The sequence below is a fragment of the Nothobranchius furzeri genome, chromosome 5, assembly GCF_043380555.1.
Source record: "Nothobranchius furzeri strain GRZ-AD chromosome 5, NfurGRZ-RIMD1, whole genome shotgun sequence".
In the NCBI taxonomy this organism is placed as follows: domain Eukaryota; kingdom Metazoa; phylum Chordata; class Actinopteri; order Cyprinodontiformes; family Nothobranchiidae; genus Nothobranchius; species Nothobranchius furzeri.
The window spans coordinates 74107545-74134318 of record NC_091745.1 but is presented as its reverse complement, the minus strand read 5'-3'; the positions used below and the strand labels follow the sequence as shown (position 1 = coordinate 74134318).

The 26774-nt window shown below is 41.4% G+C and overlaps 2 protein-coding genes across 4 annotated transcripts in view; both read right to left on the bottom strand.

Moving 5' to 3' along the window:
* clstn3 (calsyntenin 3) overlaps positions 1 to 5703 on the bottom strand; it is a 31587-nt gene extending 25884 nt beyond the window's left edge. The window contains exons 1-3 of one of the 2 annotated variants that reach the window (XM_015950238.3): positions 5468 to 5703; positions 4779 to 4842; positions 1106 to 1228 (exon numbers count right to left, since the gene is read on the bottom strand). In XM_015950238.3, the coding sequence (XP_015805724.3) occupies positions 1106 to 1228; positions 4779 to 4842 (187 nt within the window). In that variant the 5' untranslated portion in view covers positions 5468 to 5703. The remainder of the gene's footprint in view (positions 1 to 1105; positions 1229 to 4778; positions 4843 to 5467) is intronic. The other variant, XM_015950237.3, reaches the window with a different exon arrangement.
* A 912-nt stretch (positions 5704 to 6615) lies between these two features.
* lpcat3 (lysophosphatidylcholine acyltransferase 3) lies at positions 6616 to 26769 on the bottom strand. 2 transcript variants are annotated; one of them, XM_015950241.3, is made up of 13 exons: positions 26463 to 26769; positions 24758 to 24865; positions 22604 to 22710; positions 18341 to 18434; positions 18233 to 18270; positions 15244 to 15422; positions 14981 to 15089; positions 14810 to 14896; positions 13073 to 13236; positions 12026 to 12173; positions 11139 to 11294; positions 7376 to 7517; positions 6616 to 7285 (listed from the first exon to the last, which is right to left on the bottom strand). In XM_015950241.3, the coding sequence occupies exons 1-12, from the start codon at positions 26647 to 26649 to the stop codon at positions 7398 to 7400; spliced, it is 1497 nt and encodes a 498-aa protein (XP_015805727.3). In that variant the 5' UTR covers positions 26650 to 26769; the 3' UTR covers positions 6616 to 7285; positions 7376 to 7397. The 2 variants fall into 2 exon arrangements, 1 of the variants encoding a protein (XP_015805727.3); XR_011520550.1 differs by having other exon boundaries at positions 6968 to 7096; positions 7286 to 7517.
* Between the last annotated feature and the right edge of the window lie 5 nt (positions 26770 to 26774).

Genomic DNA, 26774 nt, shown 5'->3' with positions numbered 1-26774 from the left:
CCTAGCAGACCGAGAGGGCGGAGCTGCAAACAAATACACACACACACCGGCTCACAACAGCATTGTGACATCATAATGTACCAACTAACATCATTGTGTACTTTTTAGCCAATAGTGATGGCAGATTTAAATTCAAATGTAGTGCAGAATTTTTACCTGATGACAGCACAACACTGACAGTTTTAGGTAGAAAATTGAAATTTGAACTAAGATGCGTTAAAGTATCAAATTATTGACTACACGTGTCTACAGCATGATTAGACCGTCTAATTTAGACGCTCATTTATATAGTTTATCAGCAAAAATAAGTTGATTTGGGGTGATTTGCTCTTTAAATTATAGCCGATAAATTATAGCCGATAAATTTAAGTGAAATAAAATGAAATTCTGTACATTTGAAATAGTTTGCATCATAGCCGTGATTTTAAAACTGTATGAACTTGTCGTAAAGTCGATATTCAGAACTGATGTACGATATCTCCCCAGCAGCCTGTTATCATCAGAGCAGAATAAAATGTGCTGCAGCAGCGACGGAATATAAAAATCCTCAGAATAGCAGCTGATCTTTATCGGCTGACATAAGTCAAAGGCCCGGGCTCGAACAGGTAATTTCCTCTTCCCTCTTGACACGGACTCAATATATATCAGGAAGCCTTAGAGTAATTGAAGTAGATTTTTTTTTGAGTAATTTGCCTGAACACGGTTATTTCCACGACTCTGAGTACAAACACGATCACCTTATTTCATCAGGCTGCACAGGCAGAGAGCTGCTGGTTGCTCCTGCACAGAGAGCTTGAATAACACTACGATGGTCTAAAAATAGTGCTCTCTGTGACCGAACATTTAGGGAGTCTTTGGGGAAATATTTCTTAAACAGGCAGTAAAATTATAGCAGAAAAACAAAACACAAAACGAGGGCATCATTTACGACTGGGCAATTTTAGCATCAATTCATCTGCAAAATAAAATTTAAATGACCTGCAGTGACGATTTAGTTTTTGGCTACATGTGGAAAAGATTTGACCCATTTCATTTTCTATTACAAACACTGCAAATATGCGTAAATATGTTTGATTTTATGGCCCGTTATGTTTGCTGCAGTTACCAGCGTAGTGAAGTGGAGCATCTTTGTCCAGAGCAAAGAGAGGGGGGTTGAGCAGGACGGTGTTGTCGTTCTCCATGACAATCCCCTGGTACTCCGTCTCGATCCATGGCTTGTGCTTATTGGCTGAACGAGGCAGAGAGGAGACCGAAGAGGCTTTGGGTTAAATGGAGCAATTAGAAGGAAACCAAAGCAGCTATTTTTAAACAGGGTGTGTGTGTGTGTGTGTATGTTTTTATATAATACTTTGTGGACGCCATTTTTGACTTCTAACCTGTGACATGGGGACATTTAGGAAGTCCCCATGGTGCAACAAACTCTAATACTTGGTTTGAGGCGTGCTGCAGATAGCATTTTATTTAAGGTTACAGTTAAGGTATGGGTTGGGTAGATTGCAGTCACTAAAATAAATGGGAGTCAGTAAAGGGTCCTCACAAGTATAGAAATACAAGTGTGTGTGTGTGTGTGTGTGTGTGTGTGTGTGTGTGTGTGTGCGCGCGCGCGCGCGCACGCACATGCCTTCAATATATACCCATAGGTACATGTCCATGTACGTGTGTGCATGTACATGCACATGTGTGTGTGTGAGTGTGTGTGATTGTGTGTAAATGTACATGTGTGTGCATATACATATGTGTGTGTACATGCACATGTGTGTTTGTATGCATGTGTGCGCATATTTGTGTGTACATGCACATGTGTGTTTGTATGCATGTGTGTGCGTATGCATGTGTGTGTGCATGTGTAAATGTGTATATGCATGTGAGTGCGTACATGCACATGTGTGTTTGTATGCATGTGTGTGTACATGCATATGTGTGTTTGTATGCATGTGAGTGCGTACATGCACATGTGTGTTTGTATGCATGTGTGTGTACATGCATATGTGTGTGCATGTGTAAATGTGTGTATATGCATGTGAGTGTATACATGCGCATGTGTGTTTATATGCATGTGTGTGTACATGCATATGTGTGTGCATGTGTAAATGTGTGTATATGCATGTGAGTGTATACATGCGCATGTGTTTGTATGCATGTGTGTGAATATGTGTGTGTACATGCACATGTGTATGAGTATGTGTAAATGTGTGTATATGCACTTGTAAGCGTGTGTGTGTGTGTGTAAGTGGTAAAAAATAAACCACACTCTGATCATATTCCTAGCCCTCCCTGCTCCTCCACACTGACCACTGTCCCCTAACACCCTTTTCCTTCAGCGTAATCAAAGTCCTCCTGGTTTCTCTTTAATCACAGACACAAACAGAAAACCACAGTGACCATCCGTCAGCCCCAGCAAAGTTAGAGTCAAACACCTGAGGTTCCCTCTGAATTTAACCTCCGATTGCAAAAATAATTATTTGTCCTTGTGTTGAATGTTCAGTGCCGAGTGATCAAAGGCCAAGCTAATGAGCCAGAAGGATGACGGTTTTACGCTCCAGCAATGAGCAAAAACAAAAAAGGCTCTCCCTCCCTCAAGTGTCCCCAATCTCAAGAAGCTGCGGAGTTCGAAATCAGACAGAAGACTTTTTGTTTGCCAATCGCTTTGTTGTTGCCATGGTGTATTTGAATCTGAGTGGAACTAATTTTGCCGTCTCATCTTTGAGAGGAAGAGGGAAAAAAGCCCACTGCTGGATGTAAATCTGATCAAACTTCTTCCCCTTCAAACACAGAGCTGGTTTCTTTTTAAGTTTTCTTTGCTTAAAGCATCACAGCTTTCCACCGAATTTAAATATGCTTTTTTAAATGTTATGATCATAAAGGCTGCTGCATTTGACTGATGCTCTCCCATCTTCTCCTCGAGAAGATGGGAGAGCATCTTTATTTTTCCTCATCAGAAGACGTGTCACTTATGAAAACAGACACACGTTTGTGTGCTTAAACAGAGCTTTGACCTTTAACTGGATCTTTAGAAATGAACATATTGTTGCTTCAGAGCTAAAATAATGACTAACCCGAGGGGAAAAAAGAAATCTGCAGACAAATTATTTTGATTTGCTGCCTGATTTGATCCAGATGTGCCATAAAAACCTTTATCTGTGTTGTTTGACAAAATTTTACCATTTTCTTAAGAATGGACTAATTTCTTCTTTTGTTTTGGATTTTGAAAAGATAGACAGGAAATGGATGTAGGATTCCATGATGGGTATTTTTCATATTTTTCTAACTTTGATGAATATTAGGGGTGGGAATTTAAATTATAATTAATTTATTTGAAAAAAAAAAACGTTGAAAACCTACTCCTTTGAGCCCAAGCATCCACTTATAGGGAGCCTAACACCACACTCTTCTTAAAAAATGCAAACCAAATCCCTCTAGCTCTGTGACTAGTGACTTCTCTGAGGCCTCTGGTTTATGCCTACATCTAAAAAAGTGTGAGTTGCTAGCAATTAAAGACTGCCCTGCAAATACTGTCTGTAATATTTCTGTTAAACAGGAAGTCGCATACCTGGGACTGTTAATATCCAAAGATCAAAATTCAAGATGCTCTTTAAACTTTCAACTCATTAAAGTGTTGCTGTGTCATCTGTGCATCATTATTTTTTATATAAAAATTGCTTATAAGCAACTTGTCTTGAACGATTAAATCACAATTAATCAAGGTTAATTAATTACAAAGCCTCTAATTAATTAGATTCATTTTCAATAGAGCCCCAGCCCTAATAAACATATCAATACAATATTTACTAAAATTTGCTATAAAAATGTGGGGTTGTGTGTCTTCTGAAAGCATTTTTATCAAAATTTATAAAGTGAATCCAAGTAAATGCATCCAGTTTGTCAATGCCGTTCTGTTTTAAACATTTTCATTTTATTTGCATGATCAGGCACCCAGAATTAGAGGTTCAACACCCTGCTGTAATCACAGACATCCATCCTTTTTTGGCTGACACCACCACAGTCTTCTGTGTTAGTTTGTTATTTAGTTATTTACCCCCCCCCCCCCACACACACACACACACACACACCACCCAAACACTGATCTCTTCCCCTCCCTCCACACTGCCATGTATTAATCTGAGCATCAGGCCTGTGGATTACATTTGGGATTACAGATTGAGAGGCATCTCGTTCCATCTCTGTGTCTGTTCCTCTTGGCACTGCTCCGCTCTCTGTCGCTCCACAACACCCACCCCTCCTTTTCTCCTCGCTTGGCCCCTGCACACCAACACACACATACTGTATACACACAAAACTCCCAGCATCTGTCTCACACGTCTTCTGCTCTTCTCCCTCGTGTCACCTGATCTCATGCACCGAACCTCTCTTTCCTCATCATCCTGGGGTTTTTTTCTGTCACAGCTCCTTCTCCACTTACTCCCTCTCCTCCCTTCCACTTCAATCTTGCATCACCCTCTCCTCCTCAAACACTCGCTCGCCTCCCCTCAGCGTAACCACTGGAACTATGATGCTGAATCATTACAATAAACCTATCGTCTCCACTGGAGCATGAAAAAGTCACACTGCATGCAGGATTTTAGGAGCAGACATTCATGCACGAAGACTTCAAGTTTCATGTGATGCAAGAATAACAACGAAGTCCCAGGGTTCATTTGTGGGCAGAACAGCCACAGCTGCACCTGAAAACCCAGACAGCGCTGTCCGTTTCTATGGCAATGTAAACCATCATCTCAATACTTCACAATTACCAATTTAAAAAAGGATGAGGAACTGACCTTTGTTGCCATTGGCAACTGAAGTCAAGCAAAGGAGGAGGGAGAGAAAAATCATTCTGTCCATCTGAGAGAGGAAAGGAAAGGGAAAAGGGGGGAGAGATGGGGTAACAGGGTGGGGTAAGGAAAGAGAGGGGGGTACAATTCATGCATCAAAACTGACAGTATAGTAAGAAGATGCTGCACTCGGGATGTTCATCATGGATGGAGCCTCAGTTGCACGACTGAAGCAGTAATCCAGAAGCATAACGCTGCTCTGACTGACATGAATAGATCCTGAATAGCCTGTGGAGCACCGTGTGTGTGTGTGTGTGTGCGTGTGTGTGTGTGTGTGTGCGTGTGTGTGTGTGTGTGCGTGTGTGTGTGTGTAACGTTTCACTTCCATGAGGTGTGTAATGTACAAAAACAGCTGATGACTCCTGGGAGGGTTTTAAATCTGCCACTGGTGACACAAATCCACACATCTTCAGTCTTAGACTCGAGGTTATATAAGCAGGTCAAAGACAACAAACACACAACCTGAGACTCCATCCGTGTAGTTTGTCCGGGAGAAAACACGCATGCTATGCGACAATTATCCCCGCACGCTGGAGCTGACACACATTTCGAGCTACGTGACGACCGATTCGGACGCGCTGGTTCGGTCCGGAGCGGAAACGTGACAGAATTGCGGGTTTTGAGCAGCAGATTACCGTGGTGAGTGCGGTGATGCTCCTGGCTGGTACCCTGCCTCCTCTACGCTCGCAGCATCCGCCTCTCGCGTCCCTGCCGCTCGGCTCGGCAAACCCCGGCAGGCTGGGAGCAACAGCGGGGGGAAAAAGCCTCCAGGTGGAGGAGAGGGATGGATCTGCTCCTGGAGCCCGAAAAACCAACGCGCAGCCACGGGGGGAGGTGTTCAGGAGGGAGGAGATGCGTGGAGGAGGAAGAGGATCCGACGGACGTCCTTGCTTTTTTTTCTCCCAGGAGCAGAAAAGGCGATGTGGATATGACGCGGTCGTCCCCTCCCTCTCGGCGCTTCTTGACCCGCCCACACTGCGTCCTTCCCACCTCTCCGGCTCCTGTCGGGCCCCCACCAGCAGACTGCTGCTCTGGCTCTTTTCTGCACATCCACCACCGTGACTCAGACACCCGCACCGCACCGCAACTCATCTCATCACGCTCAGCTGTCAACATCTGTAATGACCACCTCCACCTCACGTGTTCGTGGGTTTTACCCTAATCCCCCCCATTTCCAACTCGGCTCGGTCCACACTGCAAGATGACGTCATACCCCCCTGTTTGGCCCATATCAAAACACAACAAATAGGCATTTATTTGAAATCCAGCATTTTAATGAACAATTAAAAAAAATCATCCCCACATCCCATACTTCCATTTGTACATTTAAGGATAAGGCAATAAAGTCATCTCTGGAAATAGCAACTCATCAATTAATAATGATCACCTTGTGTATAAATATAACTGAAGTCTGGAGCATTGCTACAGTGAGGTTTGTCCTGCTCACAAGTGTGTGGAAGGACACTGGCAGCAGCAGAGCCGAGGCCTTTCTCCAGGGGGGTAAAGGTCGGGAATTTCATGCAAATCCCCCCAAAATACACAAATCATAAAGTATTCACACGATGCAAATACTTCACTTTTAAAGATCAAATTAATCTATAGGGAATAAAAATCCGCCTACGGGCCCCAAAGACGGATCTAAAAGAAAAATGGAGGAAGAAGAAAAGCAATTCACTTTCAAATTTGAAACGGAGACAGACAGATGAGAGTGGCACAGTTGGAGGAAAAACTACAGCATGTTCTTATTCATAAAAACTCTAAAACCCTTTTTCTGACTTATTTCTTTAAATCACAAGAAATCCAGACCACGCGAACAGTAAAAAACATTCATGGATTCAAGGCCATTGAGTTGGGTGTTAGTGTGTGATTCTATGGTGCACGTATAAACATAGCAGCCATTTTTAAAGAAATCAAGCTCCTGGTGATCCTCCAAACGGCTCGGCAGGAAACAATAATACAGATGAATCATATGCATGTAGTATGATGGCGTCAGGAAGTGTCTTGTTTGCTGGCGCTGTGCGCAAAACCTCTTGTTCCAGGCTTGGTGCTGCTGCTGGATGTGGGAGTCGGAACAAAGAAGCAACAAAAAAAATAACACACTGGAGCCAAAAACAGACTCCAAACCTGTGACTCATAAGTGCAATCCTGTGTCGACAGCAAGTAAGTCTCTCAAGTTCCTCGAGTCCCACGTGTCTTCAATTAAAACAAAAACAACAAGCAGGAAATCGTCCCACAATCAACCCGTGTGGCACGACGGCAACTTCCTGTAAACATACGTTCAAATGTTTATAAAACCTCCCCTTTAGCTTAAAAAACACAAAAATATATAGATTTTTTTTTTACATGAACATATATTCAAATATTTATATATTACTAAAAGGCCTTAAAACAATTTGTGCTCTTCTCCATGAACGGCACAGTTCCCTTCATAGATGTTCAGCCTTTAGACGCACCTGGAAGGAAACAGAGTGTTGAAGCGGTCGCTTTCCACCGGATGGACGTCGGCAGTGGGAAGAAAAGGGCTCTGACGTGTGCCTACGTACCGTGGAAGGACTCTGAACCGGTTTAGTGCTGCTTTTTCTCACTCCGTTCCTTCTTAGGCACCAGAGCCTTACGGAGGAAGGGCATGACTAAATACGCCACCAGGAAGAACAAATGTCCACAGAAATAGACGGAAGAATACACCTGCAGAAAGAAAAAGGGTCACGTTTACCTTTCAGCGACTAAAAGCATTAAAACATTTTATTATCCAGGCGCTTTTCTTCTTTCTGCTACATTTGAAGCTCTAGAAACCAACAGCTCTTCATGCAGCAGCAGCCTTCATTTTCAGTGGACCACTTTATTTGCACAGCAGGAGTTCAGATTCAGAAACACATGCAGCGTCCTCTGGCAAATATCGTTCAGATTTGCTTAATTATTGCAGCAAAACAATGAAAGAAAAGCTAAGCCCAGTCTTATCTAATTCCTGTACGCAGATTACGAACAATACTTAAATGTAGAAGCTTCTGATGGCGAAGAAAGCCCCAGGACGGTGTTTTGGCAACATTTTAAAGGGGCATTATGGAAGTTTGACAGCTAAAACATGTATAGAAATAATAAATGTCTTCTTCATACATTCTCCTGCAATGTCCTGGTCCTGTAGAATGAGCCCTGGCATTTTTACTGTGATTGCCTGTTTTTCTGTAAAATCACAGAAAAAGAGAGATGCTCGGGTCGAGCAGGCTGCTTCATGCGCGTTCACGCTCAGGCATAGCCCGTAGCATTTGCTATCCGTAGCTTTAGCAGCAGAGAGAGAGGCAGTGCCACTTTGTCGCTGTTCCTAACGCCTAGTGACAAAGCTAGCTACATTTCTGAGGACCCTTAGCTACTTTCTTCTAGATATTTCCTGCAAATTAGTAGCAAAATAGCCATTTTCGCTCCGAACCGTTCTTTGAACGTTGTTTCAGCCTTCATCAAGGATATAAATGTTACAGATACAAAGGACGTCACTAGCGCTTTAGCTCACCTAGTAAAACTTCGGACTATCGTGCAGAAGTTTGATTCTGGATGTGAACAGAGTTTATTTAGAGTTTCTTTTTTACATTAATGGTATATTTTTTTTACAGTAAGATGCCCAAATTTTTATTTGAGACTCGCCGAACGGCATTGAATTCACAGATAAAAAAAGATGTGGGTTCAACTTTCATTTTGGAACAATTTTTCAAGCAAGGGAAGGGAATGATCTGAGCATGCAGGAGGACTGACCCATCATAAACCTTTGTTGGCTGTGCTGAAGAGAAAGGTACAGAACCAAATTATTTAATTAGCTGCGCGTTCTCCTGTCCTCTGTCTGCACCCCCCCCCCCCCCCCCCAAACACACACACACACACACGGGACTGTCTCAGCTGTTATTTTTGTTAAGGAGTGTGCACATACAGCATGCGCGCCTCGTGCACGAGCCTACTATTGAAGCTGTCGTTATGCTTTTGGCCTGAGGGGGCAATCGCGAGCATAAAAATTCAAAGTCTGTAAAGTCCCTTTAAACTTTTAAAAATACCTAAAACTAACTTTGCTTCAGATTTTCAGAGTGAGAAAAGCAGAAAAGGAAGATAACAAAACTCTGTGTGCATCAGTTCAAAATATAGTAAAAATGGGGAAAATACAAAAAAAGGTAAAAGAAAACTAACGTGCTACTGCAGCATGGAGAGTTCAGCAAGACTGGAACAAAAACTTTACTACAGGCTCCTCCAAGCTGGACTTTGTGTTCTTATTCTCAGTATTTGACACCAAAAGCCACATCATATTAGAAGCATGCTAAATAAAAATTTGGGATTTTCCTACTTTGACATGAAAATCTAAATCTCACCCCTTCTTTCCACTGCACGTCAAAGCAAAACACCCATGAAACGACCTACGCAGCAACTAGCCGCCATTAGAGTGGAGGAGTTCCTTTCCCCGGGCAGCGAAGAGTGAAGTTTGACGCGCCCCAGAAGCGAGGGCATGCCATCATTACGCTTCGAGTCCATTTGTGACGCTCTACACTTCCAAAACACGTGAAATTCTGCAGTTTAGATCCAGCCAGACAGGAAGTTAAACACAAAAGCAGTGTAGAACATCCAGAAACTTTCAAAATAAATGTCGCGTGCAGTACGTCATTCCCTGTGAGCTTCTGTAACTGATGTAAACAGAACAGAAAATAACCCACAGACATTTTTTCTTGCATGCAGCCATCTTTCTTCTTGTTTGTCATTGTGTGTGGACGTCTGGAATCACGTGTGGTGTAGCAATTCTCCTGTGGTTACGTGAGGTCATGGGATCAGGAACGCTTTCGCTCCCGTTTTGCGTCAGAATCGCTCCCGGTTGGTGACGAGCTCGCGGGTAGAATGTCACCATTACATTACGCGACCTCTTTCTCAGCCAGTGGAAAGTCGGGGTCAATGTTTGAAAGTCCCACTTTTTCAATTTTCGATTTAAGACAAATTTACTAAACTAAAATATGACTTCCTCTGTTACTTTACTTTTAAAGGGACTTTACAGACTTTTGAATTTTTATGCTCGTGATTGCCCCCTCAGGCCAAAAGCGTAATGGCAGCTTAAATAGTATGCTCGTGCACGAGGCGCGCATGCTGTACGTGCACACTCCTTAAGGAAAATAACAGCTGAGACAGTCTCTTGTGTGTGTGTGTGTGAATGTGTATGTGTATGTGTATGTGTATGTGTGTGTGTGTGTGTGTGTGTGTGTGTGTCCGGCCCGGAGGACAAGAGTACAGGAGAACGTGCAGATAATTAATTAAATAATTTGGTTCTGTACCTTTCTCTTCAGCACAGCCGACAAAGGTTTATGATGGGTCAGTCCTCCTGCATGCTCAGATCATTCCCTTCCCTTGCTTGAAAAATTGTTCCAAAATGAAAGTTGAACCCACATCTTTTTTATCTGTGAATTCAATGCCGTTCGGCGAGTCTCAAATATTTGGGCATCTTACTGCAAAAAAAAATATACCATTAATGTAAAAAAGAAACTCTAAATAAACTATGTTCACATCCAGAATCGAACCCAGGTCTTCTGCATGGGAGTCAGACATCTTACTGGGTGAGCTACACTCTAGTAACATTCATATCCTTGATGACAGCTGAAACAACGTCAAACCAAAGAATGGTTCAGAGTGAAAATGGCTATTTTGTTGCTAATTTGCAGGAAATATCTAGAAGAAAGTTCTACAGAAAGTAGCTAAGGGTCCTCAGAAATGTAGCTAGGTTTGTCACTAGGCGTTAGGAACAGCGACAAAGTGGCACTACCTCTCTCTCTGCTGCTAAAGCTACGGATAGCAAATGCTACGGGCTATGCCTGAGCGTGAACGCGCATGAAGCAGCCTGCTCGACCCGAGCATCTCTCTTTTTCTGTGATTTTACAGAAAAACAGGAAATCACAGTAAAAATGCCAGGGCTCATTCTACAGGACCAGGGCATTGCAGGAGAATGTATGAAGAAGACATTTATTATTTCTATACATGTTTTGGCTGTCAAACTTCCATAATGTCCCTTTAATTCATGTAATCATTTGCTTCTCATATTTGTCTTATTTTTCTGTTAATACATTTGCTTCTTACAACAGTAAGACATGGATATGCATTTTCAGAATAAAATGCATATCCACTAAATTAAACACTTTTCTAACCTCAAAAACAAATTAAAACAAATTTTTCCTCAAAAAAGATGACATCGAACTTGGGACTTCTGTGATTATTTTTCATAAGCATACACCTACAGATGTGCTATTGCATTAGAGGGTCATTGGACCGCTTCGGCTTCAGGAGATCGGAGTTTACCTTGAGCCATTTGTCATAGGTGAAGAGGCAGAACGGCACGAGAGGATACCCCATGAAGAGCCAGTGGATAAACTGTTGGACTACATAGATGATGGGATAAAGATGGCTGTTGACCATTTTGGTCAGCATCGGACTGTCCCGCACCAAAGCCTGGGCCTGTCGCACAAACACACAAAACAGGGATGGCGGCTTTACATGCATTCGACTAAAGATGGGATCTACTTGTTTAAACAGTACATTTGCAGTGTTCTCTAGCAGGAATGAAGGCCTCGTAAGTCGTAATCTGGGGAAACAAAACTCCGGCGCGCCCGTTTCAGGAACTAGAAGAGAGTCACATCAGAAAATTTCCTGATATTCGGACATCTCACCTCTGATTGGCTAACAGCAACGTGACTCTTCTACTGACTCTGTTTGCTCCGTGACGTTGATGTTTTATCTCCACAAATAACACAAGCCTGAAGGAGTTCTGCTGTGTGGTGGAGTTGCTAATGTTAACGGTTAGCTTCTGCTAGTCAAGGCATTCTCTGCCGTTTCCTGGACGTTAAACAAACAGCCTTCCCCCGTCTTGAGTCAAGATGGGCGAGTCCATGAATGCTAAGTGACAGTGGATCTGTCGGGATTTTCTAATCCTAGAGCTTCACCGTCTATTTTCTATCAGAAGCTAATGCAGGAGATAGGTGTAGGAGACTACCTTCATGTTCAGCCTGCATGAAAAATTCATAGTGACTGATTATAATCAGAAATAATCATTAAAAAATGTTTTTCAGTGTTCCACACCTTTAAACCACAATGAAAACCACAAGTAAGATGAATTTGATCAACTGAATCCCTTATAAAAAAAAAAGGCGATGTGTACAAATGTGTTTTATTGCGTTGCAGAATCCTACCTGTCGCTCCACTGTGATGATGAGGAACTCCATGGTGAAGCACAGGATGTACCCAGAGTGCAGGCCATGCCAAATGGTGAGGAAAAACAGCGTGGCCACGTGGGACGTCGTCTTGTTGCCCAGAAACTTCAACCGCTTGAACACGTGTCTTAAAAATAGGAAAAGGTTGCAGATGGTCTCGCGAATCACATTTCAACACCTTAAAAATCTATTTTAGAGTCGAAACATCTAATAAACCAAGTTTAAACGTGCAACAATCATGCATACTGATTAGAGATCAAACGTTTTTAATGGACAATATCTATAAATGTCTTAAGCTGATTTTTGGTTTCCTGCATGCATGTGTGCAGTTTAGACATTTTTAATGTGCTTATACTAACACAATACTTTGTGTTAGTTTGAAACATAATTACACGTTTTATTCTACAACGAGACAATAAATTAGACCTCCATCCTCATCTGGTTGAATGAAAAGGAGCTTGAAACCTCAAAAATCGCCAAACTATTAGTAGGCAATCCTTTGTAGGTGGGATAATTAGATCGTTTGTGTTTCAGGTCTGCGTTACATTTACTAAGAGCCTGAAAATGACACAGTAAACCCCCCACCATCAGTTTAGTGCTATTTGACCATTTCAATTACATTTCAGAAACCTCCCCCTCTGCTTTCTGCCTCTGAAGCAGTTTGGAAAGAGGAAAAGTGAAAGTAAGCAGAAATCTTTAATGCATTCAATGGAAATGGACCATGTAATAAACTGTACGCTCAATAAATAAATTGCTTTGTTCGCTGTGGTCTTCATCAAACAGTTGTTCTAAAATGACTTCATGCGTGACGTTTTAGGTGGAAAACGGTTAACAATTACTTTTAAATATTCCACTTCCTCTTTGTGATCCCTCTTAAAGTGAAAACCCAGAGCCTCTGTTGGGAAAGATTCCAGTTTATGGATGAATGATTGAACTTTCTCCCTCCATTTAATGATCATATCAGTAAATTTGTAACTTTTACAACACGCCTTTGGATAAAAACTCAGGAGCGGCACAGAGACTGACCGGGCAGCCCAGGCGTTGGTGTTGATGTTGAAAGATGCGATTGTTCCTCCGAAAAGTGGAGTTGTCTCGAACAGCCACACTTTCATATTGGCGCAAGCGTCCCACTGGTGCTTACCATCCACTACGCCGTTGTACCCGAGCCCAGACAAAATGCAAACGCCCTCCTGGAATCAGAAAACACGAGAAAAATAAGTTGTTAGTTAAATTAATAAGTTCAAATCAAGAATTAGTGAGCATCTCTGCAGAAAAATTCAGCAAATACACAAGAAATAGAATAAAAAATAAACAGGATTGAATGTGTAAACATCAAATAGGGTTAAATAATGTTTTATATTATATTATATTTCTTTGCAAGATAGTATTTTGGTTGCAGAATCCGTTTCAACAAAAACATCCCCTGAACCTTTCATCCATCTAGCTTAACGTTTCAGTGGGCTGGAAGTCAAAAGTCATCCTTTCCTAAATTAAAATGGTTCATTTTTACATTAAAAAAGGTCTATATAACTCATTTTAGTAGCAATGAGTCGGTTTTCTTTCCAATGGTGATGTTTTATCTCTACAAATAACACAAGCCTGGAGGAGCTCCTGCTGTGTGGTGGAGTTGCTATTGCTAATGGTTAGTTTCTGCTAGCCGAGATGCACTCTGCAATTTCCTGGACAATAAACCAACAAATACTTTCCCCGTCGCAAGCCAAGATGGGCCTGAAGGAGTTCTGTCGTGTGGTGGAGTTGCTAATGCTAATGGTTAGCTTTAACTAGCCACTAGGTGACCTGCTGTTTCCTGGATTCTAAACAAACAACAACAACCTTTCCCGTCACTAGCTATGTCCCCGTCACGAGTTCATGAGTGCTAAGTGACAATGTGACATAGATCTGTCAGGCTTTTCTGAACCAAGCGTTTTTCAATCCATTACATATCAGATACTAATGGAGGAGAAGTGTAGGAGGCCATTTTCACACTGAGCCTGAATGAAAAACTCAGAGTGACCAATTATAATCAGAAAGAATCATTAAAAAATGGGTTTTTGGTTAACTTAAAACCAGGAATCTGTGAGTGTCTACAGATAAATACAGCAAACAGATTCTTGATTTTTCTTTTATTCTAAGTGTAAATGTCAAATAAGTTTAAATATTGCTTTATATTAGAAAATGTGATGCAAGCAAATATAATTTGGTTGCAGAACCTGTTTCAACACAAACATCCTCTGAACTTTTCAATCAGCTGAACGTTAAAAGTTGTCATTTCCTGATTTAAAATGGCCCCTTTTAACTTTGTTTTTAGGTTTGACAAATTCTTAAAATCATGACTCGAACCAAACCACACATTTCACTTAAAAACTTCTTTGAAGTAGTGAAGCGTCCACATATCACGATTGTTCCTCTACTGTGTTTCACTGGGGGGGGGGGGGGGGATTTCAACTGTAAAACCCTCAGACTGCTGCTCTTTGGTCTCGTCTTGGTGTTTTGATACATACTTGTATATTGTCTAATGAGCTTTGAAAGAAAAGCATCTGGACTTCTTTGAGTTGCTTGAAGACGGTTCACCTCTCATCCGAGAGGCTTCTTCAGTTCTAAGGTCCGGAAGAAGCCTCTCGGAAGAGAGGTGAACCGTCTTCAAGCAACTCAAAGAAGTCCAGATGCTTTTCTTTCAAAGCTCATTAGACTACAATGACCTGGATGACTGAGAACCTCCACAGACATACTTGTATATTCTGCACCAAAAAAGGGGCAACTTACTGCTATGACCCAACAGCTGACGTATTTATATAAAATGACTTTTCCCCAAAGCAGAATAAAAACACAGCGATACCAGAAAGGCTGAGCCTGCAGAAAAACAAAAAGAAATAAAGAAGTTAAAATGATTTCCTCTTTATTGAAATTTTAGGTATTTTGTGTTTTACTTCGCACCTCATACTCATCTGTTAAGTAGTAACTATCTGGGTATGACGGACTAAATATTGCATATATCACCAGGCAGAGAAAACCCAGAGCAAACCTCTTCATAGCAGGAATAACACTGGAACAGAAATGAAAAGATAATGAGACGGGAAATGTTAACCGAAGGAGCTGCGACACCAGAGAGTCGTTTTGTCTTCTTGAAACAGATCTAATTAAGATTGTGTCTGAACACGTTTCTTTCTCTTTATCACTCACGATTTGCTCGCTCTCACCTGCTGGGAGGTTTTCCAGGGCAGTCGGTGAGCTCCCTCGCCACCAGGCTCTGGTAGCTACGCAGCGTGAACTGGGGTCCCACCAGGAAGCCACCGTAGAAGTAGGAGAAGCCGAAAACCTCCAGCAACGAAGGCACTGAGGTCAGGGCGCTCTTCTTCTGCTCCTCGCTGAGCTGGGGCTGGATGTGAGGAGTAGAGGAAAACAGACACACAAGGTAGAAGAGGAAGTGCAAAGAAATTTAAAAAAAAATCCTTTTAAAAAAAGCTGAAAAATGTAAAGAGAACGTGCAGAAGGACTACAAACTACAGTGACCTTTGACATCCCAGTGAACATTAATACTCTGAAGAAAATAGCTCAGCAAATCTTTTAATTAGAATGCAAATGAGAGAAAGCTGCAGAGAGACATTTAAATTAGTTACTAATCTGTTCATTTCACACTAAACAAAAAGTAACTGCTGCTGCTAACAAATGATAGTTTAATCTGTTTAGAAGAAAAATGCATTTTTATTGAGATTCATCTAAATGAATGACTAAAGCCTGATTTATGCTTCTCCGTCTGCGTCAGTGCGGAGACACGCAACGCCATTATCCGTCCTTGCGTAGGGCACGCAAGTACGTACGGAGTCGAGCCCACTTTTTTAAACATCCGTCGAACGAAACGGATTACACAAGCTTGTGATTGGTCAGGACGCCGCTGTTGTTTACAGCGCCGCCATTGCAAAGAGAGCCGAGGATAACTAGCGGCAGACACGGAGAAGCTTGAAGAATACCTCGCGAAAAAAACTCTAAAAATATGAACGTTTCATTCACCCGTGACTGGAGTGAAAAGATGCGCAGCAAGCGTTTTATTTGTGGATGGAAATGACAGGAAACGTGGGTTTAGAGGTGGGGAGCGCATGAAGAGGTGGGAGAATGAGAGACAAATATGTCCGTGTTAAAAGTCTCTTATATACACAAAAAACACAATATAAACACACGATCTTGGACCGATACATGACAGGATACCACAGAACAGCGCTACGCCCTCTGTGGTCCTGCCGGGCAATTGCTTTGCAACGCTCTCCGGGAGACGGAGAAGTATGAGAGCAAAACACTTCCGTCAATCCGTGCGTGTCTGTCCCTTGCGGAGCTGACGGAGAAGCATAAACCAGGCTTAAAGTGAAGTCGGGAACACGGAGAAAGAATTTGTTTTGTTTCCTTTATTCTGATACACGTAGCTAAACCAGATCTGGGTAAAGAGACAGAAAGTTTTCACGTAAAATAACTTTTGTTTGGATCTTTCGGATTGCAGGAAGTCCAGTTTTTGGCTACTTCTGTGACCCTCAGACATCTTCTAGATCTTTTGATCAACTTGCCTGTGAGAACCACGTTATCACGCATGAACCTGACTGTATCACAGAGGAAACTCCTGCCAAGAATGAGGCCAACCTGGAAGTGACAAAAATTGCAGTTCCCCCCTCATCCACTAGGGGCTGGCTCCAGAAAGGAGCCAGTTCCAATTGATATAGATATCTCTCTATCTAGATTATTTTGCTAGATTTAATATTTCTAGCCAACCAAATTTTTATTTTAACCTTTGTTTAGATAGAGAGCAAGAGATAGATAGACTGATAAAGATAGAGAAATAGAGAGAGAGAAATGGAGAGAGAAATAGAGCGCGACAGAGCGAGAGATAGAAAGCGAGAGAGATAGAAAGCGAGAGAGATAGAAAGCGAGAGAGATAGAAAGTGAGGGATAGATAGAGATTGATAGAGAGCAAAAGAGAGAAATAGAGAGAGAGAGACAGAGCAAGAGAGATAGAGAGCGAGAGAGAGAGAGCGAGCAAGAGAGATAGAGAGCGAGAGAGAGAGAGCGAGAGATAGATTGATAAAGATAGAGCAAAAGAGAGAGAAATAGAGAGCGAGAGAGACAGAGAAAGCGAGAGACAGAGAAAGCGAGAGACAGAGAAAGCGAGAGACAGAGAAAGCGAGAGACATAGAAAGCGAGAGACATAGAAAGCGAGAGACAGAGAAAGCGAGAGACAGAGAAAGCGAGAGACAGAAAGCGAGAGACAGAAAGCGAGAGACATAGAAAGCGAGAGACATAGAAAGCGAGAAATAGAAAGCGAGAAATAGAAAGCGAGAAATAGAAAGTGAGAAATAGAAAGTGAGAAATAGAAAGTGAGAAATAGAAAGTGAGAGATAGAGTGAGATGGAGAGATAGAAGATATAATAGGTCTACTATCATGACAACTCCGAAGAGTGAATTTGTTTTGCAACTCATCCAATTAGACGTAGCTAAAGTTTTAAATGATGTTTTGGGGGCGTGTCCTTTTTATTGACAGGTAGCAGATGGCCCATTAGTGCTACGAAAGGCCTCAGCTTTGGCCCAACGTTAGAAGCGTTTAAAGCCTAGAAGGCAGAGGGTAGCAGCGTTGCTCAACTGTAGTTTTCTGGCTAAAAGCGCCCGCCATCCTCCGTTAGCTCATAGCTACATCGAGTTTGTTGGGTGTCAATCTGCCGCGACCATCACAGCCCCGCTCTCAGCTCCATTTTTGTATTTTCTTGGAATGACGAGACGTGCGACACACCCAGGATGGCAGTGGTGGGAGCCGCCCACTGGGCTTCATTTCCGCTCTTTAGATTAGAAACCAACGGGTGACGTCACGGAGGGTTTGTCCATACAGCCACTGGTATGCACATGTTTAAGTTTATATCATTACAAGACAGAATAAAAATCCTTTAATAATTTTTCGTTTAAAAACAAGTTGACATTACCGATGTTTTTGTTGCGTGACCCAGCTATTGTGCAAATATCGCTTCTAATCTGGGTCATCTTCAGTTTCTGTGGTTACACCGAGGACAAACCAACTCCTTTAAGCTCTTTCTTCCCCGTTTTTGAAGGAGGAAGGAAACCAAGACGAGATCAGAAGAATGCACGTGACCCAACGAAAAAGTGAACAGACGTCACAGAGACACATCTAGAAGCTAAATACGCCAACCAACTTACCGCTTCCTTCCCTCCATCATAGAAATCAAATGATAAACCTGAAAATCAGAAAAACAAAGTTAATGAAACAAGTTTTTATTCAAACTAGATGAGCTGTAATAAACTCACCAATTAGTTTAAGGGTGAGGACACAATGAGGCATTGTCCACTTGATGTCATACTCCTCCGTAGCTGTATAATAATACCCCAACAGCAGGTATACCTAGAGAAGAAACAAAAATCAGTCAGAAAACAGATAAAATAAGCTTTCAATCAGTATCCAGAGCAGTGGAGAGAAAATGTACTTTTCTTATAGAACATGGCGAGTCACATCCTACAATATATATATATATATATATATATATATATATATATATATATATATATACACAACCTTAATGAACAATTATTTATAAATAATGCATTTGCATTGTGGAAAAGTCGACTCCACGACTCGGTTATAGGGTCATTCACCCATTCACACCCTGGTGGGGATGAGCTACGATGTACAGCTGCCCTGGGGCGCACAGACAGAGGCGAGGTTACCGAGCGCTGGCAGCACCGGTCCCTCCGACCACCACCAGCAGGCAACATGGGTTAAGAGTCTTGCCCAAGAACACTACAGCAGCATTCTCTAGTCGGAGCCGGAATCAAACCTGCAACCTTACAATTACTGGACAACCCGCTCTACCTCCTGAGCTACTGCTGTCCCCATTTGTGATCAGTAAACAGATGAACAAGCTTGGTAACATTTAGCCACAACAACGGGACAGCAATTAACAACGACTCCCCATTAGCATTCATACATAATATAAACTTCTAAGCTTATTTACTTGTGAAAAAAGGCAAAAGACGTTTAACATTTTAAAATTGTGTAAACTGGCTAAACGTTTAGTTTTATTCAGATGCCTAAACACATTAGACCTTTGGCCACCATTTATAATCGTGATTTCAATAGAAGCAGTAATGGTATAGTTAGTTTATAATGGTGATTATTCTGTTTTTGGCACAGTTATTACCCTTTAAAAACACTAAATGAATATTCTAGTGCATTTTCTTTCTAAACTTCTGTTTACCTGATTTTAGAACCAATTAAAGACCAATTTATTATTTTCAAAAAAAAAAGAATCAAAGAGTGCATTTGACTGACTGTTCATCTCACAATAGACTCAAAATTATATTTAATATATTTCCAAGTAATGAATTATAAAATGACTGCCAGTATCCACCTGGTGTAGAATAAAAGCTTTTTCTTACTCACCAATTCTGAAACAGTTTCTCATTATAAATGACTAAACCTGACCTTGCAACATTCACTTGGCACCAGCGTACTTTTTCCTCTAAGTGGAATGTCGGTTTGTTACGTGTCTGCTGCAGTTCCCCGAAGGAAAAGTTATTTCTCTAGAAAATGAGCTGCAGTTGACAATGTTGCAGCTTTCTAATGCGACAAATAACACGACTTGGAACAAGTAACGGTAAAAGAAAACTGAACGTATATGGGGATTCGAGTCTTTTTGCCAGCTGATTTTGTAGGTTAAACAGAGATGTGTATTGGCAAGAATTTGGATATTTGATATATTAAATCACAGCGGAGGTGACACGATTCATTTTGATTCTAAAAGACGATATTTACAAATATTAAGACTGAATTTAACTGGAAAACTCCGGCCAGACACTTCCAAGACATGTCCAGTGTTATGGCCACAGATATATACATAGACGCCCCGTGGACTGGCGCTGCCTATTGGAGCTGCCGTAGTGGCCGGCTGCCATCTTGGATGGGTATATTTGCCACCAGTGCATTAATTTTTACTGAAGAAGGCACTTACTCAACTAAAAAAAAAAAAAAACACATACACAAACTTTATTATGCTTTTTCACTAAATTAGACATATATGGAATCATAATTAAAATATCGTTAAACAAAATAAATTAAAACAAAATCCCAACATGTTCACCAGAAAAGTCAAGAGAAATCCCAAGTGATCTGTTTTCAAAAGTACGCTGGTTGTTGCACCATAAGATGCACAAAAAACAGGCATAGCTGCCAACTCTGCATAGACTCCAGTTGGGTTTGGAGAGTGCGGAACCCACCCAATATGGTGGCAAAATTGTTACGCTCTCCAGTGCCCAATAGGGAGCCTAATTCTTCTCCCTTTCCGGTCGGCTCATGGGTCCTTAGAAGAACGAAAAAATGAATGCAAGTCAACGGGGCTAAAAACGCCATTTTCTAATCCGCTTTGCCTTACGCTCTGGATCACACATATGCTGTACTGCAATTTAAATGAAAATTAATGATGGGTGTTTCGACCATGCCAGTCACGTACTTTGAGACTCATTAGCTTGTAAAAGTTCGTAATTAGCATGACTAAAAACTAGAAATCGGCACGTCGCATATGTGACGTCACCACATAATCTCCTCTCCCCTAGCGTAGCTGCTACTTACCACATGACCAGATTTATGCTGGTTCTTTCGTCCTGTGGGAAGTTCACTGAACTTACAGCCATTTTCCCTCAGTTTTCTCCGTGTCTGGTTCGATGACATCACTTTCATGATGCTCATTTGTAGTCCTGGACTTATTTTCACACAATTTTCTCATATCAATTCAGTATCATAACTCTTGCAATATTTCAGTGTATAGAAATGTTCTTGCACCATTGATGTTACGGGTGACTCAAAAACTACATTTCTGCATCCCGTCTTCTATGGCTGGAAATAAAATCTAAATAATATGCATGCACTAGTCTTATTTTCTAGATACAGGGAGTGCAGAACTATTAGGCAAATGAGTATTTTGTCCACATCATCCTCTTCGTGCATGTTGTCTTACTCCAAGCTGTATAGGCTCGAAAGCCTACTACCAATTAAGCATATTAGGTGATGTGCATCTCTGCAATGAGAAGGGGTGTGGTCTAATGACATCAACACCCTATATCAGGTGTGCATAATTATTAGAGAACTTCCTTTCCTCTGGCAAAATGGGTCAAAAGAAGGACTTGACCGGCTCAGAAAAGTCAAAAATAGTGAGAAATCTTGCAGAGGGATGCAGCAGTCTTAAAATTGCAAAGCTTCTGAAGCGTGATCATCGAACAAACAAGCGTTTCATTCAAAATAGTCAACAGGGTCGCAAGAAGTGTGTGGACAAACCAAGGCGCAAAATAACTGCCCATGAACTGAGAAAATTCAAGCGTGCAGCTGCCAAGATGCCACTTGCCACCAGTTTGGCCGTATTTCAGAGCTGCAACATCACTGGAGTGCCCAAAAGCACAAGGTGTGCAATACTCAGAGACATGTCCAAGGTAAGAAAGGCTGAAAGACGACCACCACTGAACAAGACACACAAGCTGAAACGTCAAGACTGGGCCAAGAAATATCTCAAGACATATTTCTAAGGTTTTATGGACTGATGAAATGAGAGTGAGTCTTGATGGGCCAGATGGATGGGCCCGTGGCTGGATTGGTAAAGGGCAGAGAGCTCCAGTCCGACTCAGACGCCAGCAAGGTGGAGGTGGAGTACTGGTTTGGGCTGGTATCATCAAAGATGAGCTTGTGGGGCCTTTTCGGGTTGAGGATGGAGTCAAACTCAACTCCCAGTCCTACTGCCAGTTTCTGGAAGACACCTTCTTCAAGCAGTGGTACAGGAAGAAGTCTGCATCCTTCAAGAAAAACATGATGTTCATGCAGGACAATGCTCCATCACACGCGTCCAAGTACTCCACAGCGTGGCTGGCAAGAAAGGGTATAAAAGAAGAAAAACTAATGACATGGCCTCCTTGTTCACCTGATCTGAACCCCATTGAGAACCTGTGGTCCATCATCAAATGTGAGATTTACAAGGAGGGAAAACAGTACACCTCTCTGAACCGTGTCTGGGAGGCTGTGGTTGCTGCTGCACGCAATGTTGATGGTGAACAGATCAAAACACTGACAGAATCCATGGATGGCAGGCTTTTGAGTGTCCTTGCAAAGAAAGGTGTCTATATTGGTCGCTGATTTGTTTTTGTATTGTTTTTGAATGTCAGAAATGTATATTTGTGAATCTGGAGATGTTATATTGGTTTCACTGGTAAAAATAAATAATTGAAATGGGTATATATTTGTTTTTTGTTAAGTTGCCTAATAATTATGCACAGTAATAGTCACCTGCACACACAGATATCCCCCTAAAATAGTTAAAACTAAAAACTACTTCCAAAAACATTCAGCTTTGATATTAATGAGTTTTTGGGTTCATTGAGAACATGGTTGTTGTTCAATAATAAAATGATTCCTCAAAAATACAACTTGCCTAATAATTCTGCACTCCCTTTATTTTCTCATTTCCTGGAGTTAAACTGCTTTTTCTGCACCACAGAACACATTCAAATCAAATTAGAGGAAAAAGAGCTCACCATCTGAAAGGTAAAACTGCTCAGGACAGCCGTTACCGTCCTTCCCATGAGCCTCAACATCAAAAATTGGACGAAAACGCATATTACGGAGTGATAGAGCTGCGGGCCTGGAGACAGATGGAGGGGGGGGGGGGAGAGAAGGTGAGGGCAGTGGAGTGTGACCTGTTGGACTGAATGTGTCAACAGCATTTCTCCTACATGGTTTAGCATCGGCCGAGACAAAGAAACTACTTTAAATTAGCTTTTTGGGAAAAGAGGAAAAACAGACCTGCTGTAAAATCCGAGTGAAGCCGCAAAAGAGTGAAGAAAGGAGAAAAATGCAATTAAATCCCATTCAAAACATGATGAGGATCCGTCTTACATCCTTTCATGAAATGACTGTTGACCATTAAAAATTATTTTAAACCTAAAAATAGCTTATGAAATATTATCATCTGAAATCACTTTTTAGGTCTGAAAGAGAAAAAAAAAGGAGACAGAAGCAATAGAAGATTGAAACAGTAAATCTGAGCAGAAAACACCCCGTACTGAACACACGAGGACAGCTTCAAGCCTCATGCACAACAATAACATTTCTAGTGGTCACACCTGCTGGCAAAGTCACTGAAAACCACACGTACTTCCTCAGAAATTACTCAATGAAAGCTGATTCATCTATATGCAAAATCAGCTCCATGTGCAAATACACAGACAAGATCAGCCATCCCCAAAGGCATCGATGAACTAGAAGAGTCTGGCTCGGTTTGCTTCAACAGTACTAGAACTACCGCTGGTTGTTTACAAAACTCTTGGAATAAAACACAAGTTTAACTGAAGCTGTTTTAAAAAAAGAGAATTTAAATGAATAATTTAGCACTAAAATGACCGTTTGTAGCTTAAAAAATAAAGTCACTGTAGCTCTAAGAACCTGCGTGCATTTACTAGTAAAGATTAAATTAACAATGTCAACTAGATTTATTATTGATTCATCTTGTGAGGTTTATTATTGATTTATATCCTGTTGTTAATTGTGATGTTATTGGCATGTTAGAAATAAATAAATAATAAATGATGTTTGAAATGATAAATGATGATGATGATGAATAAGTCACTAACCTTAGAGTTTTTAATTCGCTAAAATCAACATTAATTGCTTTTGAATTTAGGGATGTGAATCAGAGCAACTCACGATTTGATTCGATTCCGATTCGATTCAGAATCGATTCTCGATTCTCAATTTTAATCGATTCACAATCAGTATTAACAAAGAGTGTCAGCTCCAGGATGAACTACTTTGTTGTACAAGTTAGTTAAAGCTATGGGTCATTTTTATTTGACTTTAAACTGGTCGTGCTCCAAAAATGCTAATTTACAATGAAAAATAAAGCGATTCTAAAACTGTAAACAGAAACAATCTTTTGACCAAAAGGCAACATTTATTTTTGCTTACCTTGTAAAATATAACAAATCTGTAGTTACCTAACAGTAGCTTTGAAAGTAATACGGTCAAATACTTTCAGTATGTGTAGAAACAAGTTACATGAGTAATCCTGAGTACTCATTTATCAACTTAGAAAATAAATATGAGAATATCTCAAATTTCTGAGTATGGAAAAAATGACATTCAAGTGCCCTCTTATCAGCAGATTCAAACATAAATCATCTCAGTTTATGGGAGCACAAAAGTAAACGGAGTACTGACTCTCCTAACAAAGATCAAAAAAGTGCATCTCACACCTGTAACGTGCCAAATATTTGAGTTCTTGGAATCGATTCTGAATCTTTATAAGAATCCCGAGTCAGACTTGAATCGATTTTTTTCAGCACCTCTATTTGAATTCATGATGAATGCAGTGCAATAAAAACATTAGAATTGATTTTATTTATTAAAAAAATAGATTCCTTCCTGACTCACCTGAAAACTGAGACAATAACAACGTTTTTACTTTGAACTTAAAGGTTTTAAAGCCTGTAGCCTTCTGATCGATAAGGTCATCCTCTCTGATGTCTAAAAGACCAGAAAAGCTTCAAAGATTGTTTTTTTTAATCTCAACTGCCTAAATAAACATGAATCCAGAAGCAGAGAAAACAGAAATGACTCGGCATGTAAACGTGGATGTAAATAATCAATAATTAAAGATAACTGAAAGGTTCGCCTTTCCTGTTGGGTCTCACCAAAGTTAAATGCTGCTAGAGCCAATCCTGAGAAAATGTGGAACAGGTGGATAACTGGGGCAGGCTGGTAGAAGAGGAACCACCGGTACACTAGAGCAAAAGGATACCCTGCAGAGGAGACACAAATGGACATTTATTTCAGCCAAGTGAGCCACAGGTCATGCATCCTGGCAGCAACAGCTCTGACCTGCACAACAAGTGACACACACACACACACACACACACACACACACACAAAACAAGTCCCACCGGTCAGCCTGTGTGTCGCGCGCTGCACCATCCCAAAGATAACAATTGATGTCCTTAGTGAATATCTAGCCATCTACAAATCTGCAGCTCAAGACGAAGAACAAAACTTCAAAATGCATCCAAAGCCATGACAGATTAGGGTGTCGTTTCCACAATGGAGTTGAGAACATTATAACATCAGAACAGGTCCAGTCTTAGGTTCTACCTTCTGGTGAAACACAAAACCACAGGAAACTGAAATAAAAACCGTCAAAAGCTGCCAGTTTCTGTTTCCTTTGAAAGTGTGGCAGCCACATGCCATGTTTCATGTTCCTGCTGCTCCTCTAAAGGGGTTGCCAAATCCCAAACAGAGCTCAAAAACAAAGAATAATCTAACTTAACACAGGCAAAACTAGGTTAGCAGTGTGAAGCAGGACCTATACAGCAAGCGCCTTGTGCAACAACACATTAGGCAACTCATAAGAGAAAGAATAAACCCACTGTGCCAAAGAGCGTGCAGGAGGCTGACTCAATGGGTTAATGCAACCAAAGTCTAATCTGAATGGCCATTTTCACTCTGATGTGCTGCTGCTGGGAGTCCAGAGGAAGATGCGCCCTTGTGTTGGAGCAAAGTTCAGCGATGACATGACAGCCTAAAGGTTCGCACAGTTTTGATCCGCATCTTTTTTGACGTCTCCCAACTCAGACTATTTTCTAACTTTATTTGAAACCTGAAACCAGACCCAATAGCCTCAAGGTGTGTGAGGGTATGAGGGATGACAGGAGGGTAAAATTAACACTGGTGCTAACAGAAATAGCCATACCTAAGTACAGCTGATCTAGCCGCTTATAATCCTTGAGCACAACATGTTAAACCCAGTAATACTTCATCAGCTCTGAGTGTGACACCAACTTGTGCCCTTAAATAATAATAATAACAATAATAACCATTAACGCATCTCAGTGTGTGTCTACCCTCTGTGGGGGAGTAGATGGGTTGGGGGGCAGATTTTGGCAGCCTGTGCACATTCCCACTTGTCAAAGCTTCTCCCTCCCCCAGTGACACGTTTTCACCACCAACCCCTGTGCCATACATTAATGCTAAGCCTGTAGCCTCACTCATAGCTTATCCCAAGCGTGTGTTCGTGTATGCCTGTGAGCTACACACTTTAACAAACTGTGCAACAAATTAGGACACAAATTCATCTCAGTGAGCAGCTCTTTTTTTGGCTTTGTTGGTGAGTTTTTGGCAGGAAACATTTTGAATGTGACGTTTAGAAGCAGCCCGTATCCAAATAATGAATACAATAAAGACTATAAAGGAAAATATGCACAAATACAATGTGTAGTGTTGCGGTGTGGTGCCTGAATGAGCGTTAAGTTGGCTGACAGTTGCACTCAGAGCAAAGGAAACGGCCTAAATTCCCGCTCAGCTCTTCCAGCTAATATAATAAATCATTTCAGAGGCGAAACTCACCGATTAATATGGATAAAAGGAGTCGAACCGCTGGCTCCGGGGAACCCAAAGACTCGGACAGTTTCTCCAGCAAGGGAGCCGCCATCTTTCTTGTGGGCGGAAACGTGTCTTCACAACGGTTCGCTGAACTTTCGTGGCTCCGCTTTTTTAAAGGCTGGGTCCCGTGGCCGGCGCGGCTCCTACTCATTTAACTGTCACGTTAGCCCCGCCCACGACAAGTCTGGCGATTCAGGTGTCTCAAAATTTATTAAATCTTCTTAAATTAAAAATATCGTGCTGAAGCCGGTTGAAGCCCACAGCCTAGAGTTTCTG